Source organism: Microtus oregoni, unplaced genomic scaffold (genome assembly GCF_018167655.1).
Source record: "Microtus oregoni isolate MIOR12 unplaced genomic scaffold, Mior012 000008F_ref0000371, whole genome shotgun sequence".
Lineage (NCBI taxonomy): Eukaryota > Metazoa > Chordata > Mammalia > Rodentia > Cricetidae > Microtus > Microtus oregoni.
The window spans coordinates 13018518-13028451 of NW_024543067.1; the positions used below are offsets into that span (position 1 = coordinate 13018518).

At 50.0% G+C, this 9934-nt stretch overlaps 1 protein-coding gene across 8 annotated transcripts in view; it reads left to right on the top strand.

The window, feature by feature from the left end:
• The window catches only part of Fam110b (family with sequence similarity 110 member B), a 129156-nt gene extending 119726 nt beyond the window's left edge, over positions 1-9430 (top strand). For all 8 annotated transcript variants that reach the window (XM_041657833.1, XM_041657830.1, XM_041657831.1 and 5 more), the window contains one exon: positions 7310-9430. In XM_041657833.1, coding sequence (XP_041513767.1) covers positions 7625-8725 — 1101 coding nt within the window. In that variant the 5' untranslated portion in view covers positions 7310-7624 and the 3' untranslated portion in view covers positions 8726-9430. The remainder of the gene's footprint in view (positions 1-7309) is intronic.
• The last annotated feature ends 504 nt before the right edge of the window (positions 9431-9934 follow it).

Below are 9934 nucleotides of genomic sequence, written 5' to 3' on the forward strand. Positions count from 1 at the left end.
ATGGGCTTTCTGAGATGCCACAGGTTTTGGAGAGAGGTGGGGTAGAGCTTCCGCCAGAACATCCCAGACTCTTTGGGTATATGGATGCCAGGGGCCGGGGTGGAGCTCCCACCAGCACAGGATCCTCAGCTGGAATGCTATTTGGTGAAGCTGTAGGATCTTTAAGAGGTGAGGCCTGTTAAAATAAAACAAAACCCACAAATAAGCAGATTTTAAAACAGCTAAACCTTACTATTAATAGGAAAATGAGAGATATGCTTTTGTGAGTTGCTTTAAAAGCTATGTCTTGATTCTTCAATGGTAGTATCTTTTATAAATATTAACAAATAGAAGCATATCAATAAAAATTTAATATATATATAAAAACAAAGAGGTGAGGCCTGACAACAGAAATAGAACACTAGGGACAGGCCTTTAAAGGTTGTTCCCATTCCCGATTTTAGCATCTTTTCTGCTTCTTGGTCTGTTTCCAAGTGAACAACCTCTGTCCTATTCTTCTGCCATCACAAATCAGACTGTTCTGCATTGCTTACCCCTCCATGATGGGCTGAAAGCCCCAGGAGCTGTTAGGGAAAGTAAACCTTTCCCCCCTCAGTTTGTTTCTGTCCAGTCTTTTGTCACAAGTAATCCAGACAAATAGAAGGTAAACTGTATGTAAATAGTTACACTGTGTCCTTCGGGGGATGCTAACAGGAAAGCAGGTTAGTGCGTTCTGTTCACAGCCTTGGTGGAATCAGCTGCATGGGACCGGAGAAGCTGTAACACCGGCTGCTTTACCTCTCCACAGCTGCTTCAGCAGAGTGTGAGCATGGAAAACATTCCCGGGGTAGTTTGGTGAAAGCTGATGTTTTCCATCCGCCAGTGGCAGAATCTCTGGATATAGAATCAACAGATATGGAGAGCTAGCTGTTTTATTATCCCCATTTTCCAGATGGGAAGGCCAGAACACAGGAAGAAGAGACCACTCAGCTACCACTAAGCATTCAAGCCAGTGTTATGCCAGAACTCTCACAGCCTGGTGGCCATGCTCCCTCCCCCACAGCTCTGTCTTCTGCAGTTGTATTTGATACTTCTCAGCTCGTCCCATTATTGGCCAGGGCATTAAGAAAACAAACGTAACCGTGTATGATAACTTCACTTCTCTTCAGTACCCTCTCGTGACTATCTGGAGAGCCTAACTCCCTCCTGTCCCTCCTACCACTCCCACCAGCAGTCCAGTGTCGCTCCCCTGCTCCCCCCACCCCCTCCCCGGCCCTGTCACTCTCATTGGTCATCAGTGTCTTTCAAGCTTCTTGAACGTGTCATGAGCTCAGTTTGTTGCTCCCCTGGTGACATTTCCACCACATGATTTAATTGATCTTCAATTAGATGCATCTGAATCTTCCTACAATGGTGGCTTTTCTATGTGACATCATACACATAACTGCTCAGGCAACATGATTCATTTGAAGAGTGCCGACTTCAGTGAGGAGTCACACTTTGAGCGCATTCATTCCTTCTGCTGGAAAAGAATTCAGAAGGTCACACTGTCACACAAAACTGATATGGCTGTGTTTTTCAGTGAGGACAGTCCAGGTTATAGATATAGGGAGTGCGCCCCAGACATGTTGGAATTTTATGCTTAAAATGTCAAAATTTAAAGAAAAAAGTTGCGGGAAAAGAAACTTTGCCAGAACCAACATGCAAAATAAAGGCAGAGATACCAGACCAGGGGCTGTATAGCAGACGCAGTCACACATGCTCTGGGCAGCGTGGGATCAGGGGACGCAGTCACACTTGCTCTGGGCAGCATGGGATCAGGGGACGCAGTCACACATGCTCCGGACAGTGTGGGATCAGGGGACGCAGTCACACTTGCTCTGGGCAGCGTGGGGTCAGGGGACACAGTCACACTTGCTCCCAACAGTGTGGGATCAGGGGACGCAGTCACACTTGCTCTGGGCAGCATGGGATCAGGGGATGCTGTCACACATGCTCTGGACAGTGTGGGATCAGGGGACGCAGTCACACTTGCTCTGGGCAGCATGGGATCAGGGGACGCAGTCACACATGCTCTGGACAGTGTGGGATCAGGGGACGCAGTCACACTTGCTCTGGGCAGCGTGGGGTCAGGGGACGCAGTCACACATGCTCCGGACAGTGTGGGATCAGGGGACGCAGTCACACTTGCTCTGGGCAGCATGGGATCAGGGGACGCAGTCACACATGCTCCGGACAGTGTGGGATCAGGGGACGCAGTCACACATGCTCTGGGCAGCGTGGGGTCAGGGGACACAGTCACACTTGCTCCGGGCAGTGTGGGATCAGGGGACGCAGTCACACTTGCTCTGGGCAGCATGGGATCAGGGGATGCAGTCACACATGCTCTGGACAGTGTGGGATCAGGGGACGCAGTCACACTTGCTCTGGGCAGCATGGGATCAGGGGACGCAGTCACACATGCTCCGGACAGTGTGGGATCAGGGGACGCAGTCACACATGCTCTGGGCAGCGTGGGGTCAGGGGACACAGTCACACTTGCTCCGGGCAGTGTGGGGTCAGGGGACGCAGTCACACTTGCTCTGGGCAGCATGGGATCAGGGGACGCAGTCACACATGCTCCGGACAGTGTGGGATCAGGGGACGCAGTCACACATGCTCCGGACAGTGTGGGATCAGGGGACGCAGTCACACTTGCTCCTGACAGTGTGGGGTCAGGGGACACAGTTACACTTGCTCCGGGCAGTGTGGGGTCAGGGGACGCAGTCACACTTGCTCCGGACAGTGTGGGGTCAGGGGACGCAGTCACACTTGCTCCGGACAGTGTGGGAGCAGACCCAGGAGAGCCAGACAGCATCAGATAGATCTACACTCTTCAATTCAGAGGCCCAGCAGCCACTTTTCCCACGTACTCCCTGAGTGAACAGGACATGTCCAGCTCACTAGCACATGTTTGCTGCTATACATAGACCATTCAAGAGGACTAGCCAGGCATGCTCTGTACAGCAGTGCCCCCAGCCCCCTGCTGCAGTGCCCAGGAGGAGAGGAGTGACCCACTTTCACCCTTGGCAACCTCTGTGGCTGCGTTCAGTTCCCACAGTTCAGTTCCCTGGGCTCTAACTCTGGTGGCTTTCTTTCCTGCTTATAATTTAGAGGGTATTTCTCTTTTATTTACCAGACGTACCAAATAAAGGAGAAGAAACCACTGAGCTGAGCAGGCTTGGCTTACAGTGCTTCACGGGACAGAATGCTATCCAGAATTCTGGATTTGTTCCTAAGCAACAGAGAGTCATGTTCCTGGGCAGCCCTGGACTGGGGGTCCTTGTTTCGACCAGGCACTCTTACCTCAGCAGCATGGCCTGCTGGGAACAGAGGCATGCCAACCTGAGTCAGCTTTGCTCGTTTCCTGTGATGGAACATACACATGAACATACACATACATGTTCTATAACACACACATGAACATACACATACATATTCTGTAACATACACATGGAACCAGATGTGGGCCTTCTCTGCCTCCTCCTGGCTACTCTAAGGCAATAGTGTCTCTTGAGCCAGACTTGGCATTCTTGCGCAGTATCCTGGAGAGTAGCACGGAGCCAGCAGCCAGGATTCTCACTCCTCATCATCAGGGTCCTCCAGCACAGAGGTACCAGAGGCCTTTCACTAAGAGCAGAACTCCCGTCATCCATCACCACCCACTGCATCCACAATAGCTTTGGAGCTCACATCTGCTGTGATGTGGCCAGCTGTTTTACTAGTGACTCACCCATGTCTCTATCCTGGTCTTTTTACCCTTCACGTTGTTCAAGGCTTATTCCCTAGGGTAGAATGAAGACAACATGGTCTTCAGTGGAAGTGTCTCCCTCTGTGGGGTTTCTGTTATGCATCCTCGGCCTTGTGCCAGGAGCCTGAGAGTATACAGGGACAGGAGTCTAGCCAGTGATGAAGGATGTGCTTCTCTATGCCCATGCCTGGGATTCTACCCCACCACCATAGCGGAAAACAAATCATAGTTACTTTTATGTGTGGACCATTATGAGACTGATACCAGATTTTCCCTTCCCTGCTCCCAGCCCAGCCATTGGCCTCACTGCTGTGATTTGTCCCCAGCCCGCACTAGAGAACGCATGCCAGATGTCAGGGTCTTGTCCCCCACTACATTCCCTGAAGGACTTTATGGTTGCTCTGTCGAGACACTGAGGTGTAGCTCCAGGGTACCTGCTGCGTCATGTCCGATTGACTGGTCAGAGTATCTCCCCAGGCCTGTACAGCTGTGTCCCTACAGCAGCTCCCCCTTTAAAGTAGCAGAGCAGATGGTAAGGAGGCAGTGAGAGCAACCTAAACCGCCCTGTGACTTCCAGCTGTTGGCCCGCCCAGGTAGCAGACATCAAGTCTGCCGATTATTATCCTCAGCTACAGCATTTCTGTAGCTGTTCCCCTTGCTGGGAGTCTTCCCACAAGACCTTCTGCTTGTTCTGATTTTCTCCCATTACTATTTAAAAAATATTATGGAAATTGGGAATGACCAAGAACAAAGGGAAGACGTGGAAATGGAAAGAAAATGAAATATGAAGTGGTTACAAATGACTACCTTTTAATGTAATCCTTCCATACTGGCTTTAGAAATGTCTAGCAATTTCTAGAAAGCCCAAGGAGCCTTCCTATGGGAGGGTGCCAGTCTCAGGCATGAAGGAAGTAATAGGAAAAGAAGAGAGATTTTTTTCCTAGGGAAGGATCCTAGAAGATGCATTGGTATTCCCCAGTCTTGTGAATTCAGAGCAATGATGCTGATTTAGAGCTTCAGAGGAGACCAAAGCCTGCTCTCTCAGGTAGTCCAGCATGCGGCAAATCCGGGCCATGATGTCAACATTTTGTACCTTTGATTATAATACAGTAAAACCAGAGGCGATGATAGCAAATAAAAGCATAGGTCAGCAAGAACCTTAGCGCCAGCCAGTGTTACCTGATCACCTCATCTCACCTCTCACCTCAGAGAAAGGTTTCCCTAAGAACAGTAAAGGCAGGAGGCATAGGAAAGTTAAGGCAGTCACCAAGGTTCTACTAAACCATTTTGAAATTGAAAATGAGTCCCTGTCTTTTTTCCTTAAGCTGCATGGTTTTTGAGCAGGAATGGATTGTAACTCATGCCCACGAAAGGGCCCTGTGATCCGTCTTTGGGTGCCGTGGGAAGGCTCTCTTGATCCTTAGGCATGACTCTCCGTCCACTCTTCACTCTCACCTCACATTCTGGCATTTTCCCGACACGGGCATTTTGAACATTTTCAAGGTAATCAGCGGGGCTGGTGCTAAGGAGAAGACTCCTTTCTTGTCTGTCACACTAGGTCACAGGTGGCAAAAGGATGACCAAATGCTGGATCATAGGTTTACATTATGCTGGAGCCTTTGGATTAAAGTCAGACCCAAGGTGAACTGCCTGGGTTTTGGCTTAGCCCATTAAAAAGTATGACTGAACTAAAGACATGTGTCCTAATGGCAGCAGGCTGAGGGAAGTCCAGCATGCCTCTCTAAGTTCCCTCCTTCCTCCTGGCTGTGAGCTCCGCCTTTCTGAAATGAGTGCTGTCTCATAACCTGGAGTCAAGCAAAGTAGATCAGAGACTTTTATTTTGGGCCACTCTTGCCCAGAATACCTCTCAGAGGAGTTAAGAGTCTGGGAATATTATGGTGCCGTCAGGGGAAATGGGTTGTGGGTTTATCATCCACTTTTCAAAGAGTTTGGCTTCTTTGGCTAAGCAATAAAAGTTAAGAGAGAAGACGGTCACAGAGAGACATATTCTAAGGCCCACAGTGACAGCACTCAGGGTATCTGGGACATCCCTCCCTCCCATGGTCCACTTTGATGGCTGAGGTTGCCTCCCAGCCCAATCTTGCTATTGCTTTGCAATCCATTCCACATCCAGTAAGATGCTGCCTTTTCTCCAAGATAGCCCCTGTGTCCTTGGCCAGTGAGATGGCTCCTAAGTAGTAGATTAACCAACCTAGAGACTCAAGGAATTGGGGCTCCTTCAGGCAATTGCATTCAAATCGCATTCAAAGAAAGACTGTCATTTAATTTTCATTGGAGGTAGTTGGTTATTGTGTTTTGTTTTATTTTTTAACCAAGTCGAGCCATCAAAATAGAACAGCACAATTAAAGAAAATCATTATGTAGTCGTTGCCTTGGGGTTTCTCAAATATTGCATAGGAACACATTTTTATTAGAACAAATCCCTTTGCAGATTACCAAAATTGGCTCCAATAAAGTAGAACGGATTTTGTTTAGAGATGAAGCATTTGAGAAGATTAGCAAGAGAAAGACCGCTGATTTATTTCCTATCATCACCTTGTATCTCGGGCACGTTTGTGTGTCGACATGTTAGTTAGATAGATTGCACTCCTAATATTCCTAACGATAATGAGAGTGCTGACGAGGTCATTCTCTGTGTTCTGGAACGCTGGTGGTTGGTGAGCAGGCTCTCCTTCTAGCAAAAGGAAACAAGAGATGTTTCTCACTTGTCAAGTCAGAGAAATGATGGCTCATTTCATAATTCATAATCCACTCCTAGGGTTCCCCTCCAAGTGTTTCTATAATAGTTATTTTTAACTCAAAAAAAAAGAAGTAAATTTTAATGAGAGAAACACGGCATGCGTTATTAGTTTCCAGGACAGTGCTGCTTGCTGACAGTGAGCAGACTGTGGCAGGTTGTATTTCTTACTAGTTTTTGTTTGTTTGTTTCCTGCCATTCTCGTTTCTCACCTCCTTTCCTCTTATTGAGTCATTAAAGAAATGATTGTTTCTAGCTTTACGGACAAATTGGTCATAAGCAGTCACAAGTTTTACTTCACTGCAAAAGGGACCCAGCAGCGCAAATCGCCCACGTTGCCGCTAAAGCAGATGGAGGTCTTAGGAAGCCCCTAGCATTTAATGTGCTACAGAACGGAACAGAACTTGGCTGAACCCTCCGTTCTTCATTCACGAGTATTTCCTGGGTCTCACTCTCAGTGATGCCAGCCAGGCGTGTTCAGGATTCGGTTCGCACCAATGGGGAGGCAGCTGGAAGAGTTCCGTGGGAAGCCTCAGCCCCTTTCTTTCTGGCAAACGCCCACATTTGACTGCTGCCGGAGGCGGCGCGCAGGCTCCGGAGAGGTCCCGGTTGCCCTCCTGGCACGGTTAACCGGGAATTGCCAGTCCCGGATTCACTGACCTTGGGGGGCTCTGGGCGGGCAGGGGTGCCACGGAGGTGGGATCACTGCGGGGTTCCTCTGTTGCTACAGCGGTGATGTCACCCGCCCCTCCTAACCCGCGGTTGGTTGTTTTGTGTTTCAGCTCTGCCTGCAGTTAAGCACAAAGACCTGAAGGAGACTCCCACAGCCTTGAGGGAGAAGAAAGGAGGCAGCCAAGCCGATTAAAAGGAACTTGTGGCTTGTGGCCTTTTTGTGCAGGGGCCGCCTGGAGGGAGAGAAAAGTGCGCTGAAGCCAGGGCGGCAGTTAGTGAGGTGTGAGATGAGGAGCAGCTGCGGCTGACACCGCTTCCAGTATCCTTCGTCTGCCCTTTGTGCTTCGTGTACATGTGTCTGTTCAGGCCGGCCGGAGGCGCCCAGAAGAGCATCCACCACGGCTGCCGGGGAAAGACCGCCCACCATGCCCACGGAGACGCTACAGACAGGTAGCATGGTGAAGCCGGTCAGCCCCGCGGGCACCTTCACGTCCGCGGTGCCCCTGCGCATCCTGAACAAAGGACCCGACTACTTCCGCAGGCAGGCCGAGCCCAACCCCAAGAGACTCAGTGCAGTGGAGCGGCTGGAGGCTGACAAGGCCAAGTACGTCAAGAGCCAGGAGGTGATCAACGCCAAGCAGGAGCCGGTGAAGCCGGCTGTGCTGGCCAAGCCCCCGGTGTGCCCAGGAGCCAAGCGCACACTGGGCAGCCCCACTCTCAAGGTGTTTGGCAACCATGCCAAGACCGAGAGCGGTGTGCAACGTGAGACCCTCAAACTCGAGATCCTCAAGAACATCATCAATAGCTCCGAGGGCTCCAGCTCCGGCTCTGGCCACAAGCACAGCTCTCGAAACTGGCCTCCTCACAGGGACGCCACTGACCTGCACCGGCACTCCTTCGCTGAGTCGCTGAAGGTATACCCTACACCTGGGCGAGGTAGCCCACAGGAGAGCAGCTCCCACGTGAGCAGGAGACTGCTGGAGCAGTCGGCAGACTCTTTCCTGCATGTCTCACACAGTTCCTCAGACATCCGCAAAGTGACCAGCGTGAAGCCCCTTAAAGCCATCCCCTGCAGCAGTTCTGCCCCTCCCTTGCCTCCCAAGCCCAAGGTGGCAGCCACGAAGTCCCCTGAGGCTGACCAGGTGGAACCAGCCTGTGGGGTCAGCCGGAGACCTTCCCTTCAACGATCCAAGTCAGACTTGAGTGACAGGTATTTCCGAGTAGACGCGGACGTGGAGAGGTTCTTCAACTACTGCGGACTGGACCCGGAAGAGCTGGAGAACCTTGGCATGGAGAACTTTGCAAGGGCTAACTCTGACATCATATCCCTCAACTTCCGCAGCGCAAGCATGATCAGCTCAGACTGTGAACAGTCTCAGGACAGTAACAGTGACCTTAGAAATGATGACAGTGCCAATGACCGGGTGCCATATGGCATTTCTGCCATCGAGAGAAATGCTAGAATCATCAAGTGGCTGTATAGCATCAAACAGGCTAGGGAGTCGCAGAAGGTGTCCCATGTGTAAGGGGCTTTAGTGGCGGAAAGGAGGGAGGGGTGGGTCTGTCTGTGCATACACAGTTGTGAAGGTTGTGAGGTCTCCTTGAAGTGTTGTGAGCTTCTCCACTCTTTGTGTTGCTTCTTGTGCAATGTTCTCAAGTTGCATGCCTGTCAACATGGCGCCTGGCCTGGCTTCCTCCTCACCTCTCTGCAGAGTCTTGCTGAATACTCATCTGCCAAAAGTTTTCCAGCCAGAATCTGACTGCCTAGGGCTTTGCTCTTAAGCAAAACTGTTTACAGGAGGGAAAAAAAAAAGTTTTCAATTTCTTCAATATTTATGTGGTTCTTGTGTTTTTATACCCCGCACTGTTGTGTCTTAATTAAAAGTTTTATCAACTGGCTTTTAAGTTGAACACAGAATCTTTTTGAAATAAAAAGCCACTTTGCCTAAATGGGAGATCATAACACTGGGAAATGGATGAGACACTCTGCTCCTGGAGAAGACGGACAGAACAGAGAACCAGGCTAGAGTTTGTTTCTGTGGAATCCAGCGGTGGGCCTCGCCCAGGTTTTGCCATTCTCTTGCCACTTAGTGGAGCGTTCTGGGGCAACAGTGTGGTCTTGCGTCCAATTTAGTGTATATGTCAGTGGTATTTTTGTAGTGGAAGACAATCAAACAAAACCCACGATAAGCAAATGCAGGAGGTTCAATACTGGGGGGGGGGGGGACTGTTGTCGCTGTTCAAACGGGGATAATTCCCAAGTATCTAGGATTAACCTGACAGGAAGACCCACCCTAAAGCTGGTTAAAGCTGATACTGAATGTTTTTTTTTTTACAAAGTTACTTTGTGGGATTTTATTTGTTTTTGTTGTGCTGTTGGCTAAGAACTACTAACACCTGTTGGTTTTTTTCTCTTGCTCCCTTTGTAGTTGTTCTGTTTGGCGAGGGTGAGTTGGGGCTCCACAGGTTTGCACTGAGGACAGGAAGGGAAGTGAGATTACCATCCCTCAGTGCAGTCTCCCGTTCCACAGTGCTTCTGTCTCTGTGGAAGCACAGTCGTATCTCATTCTCTTACCTTGCCCTTCTCTCAGGCTATGGGTATTTGTTACAGCTTTAGAAAACTGTGGAAACACTGTAGCTTTCCACCTGGTCTCCTGTTGCCTCTTCCCCAATAACCTGCCCTCTGGGTGAGTTCAGGAGCTGTGAGCCAGGCGGCCCAGAGGGCACCAGGCAGT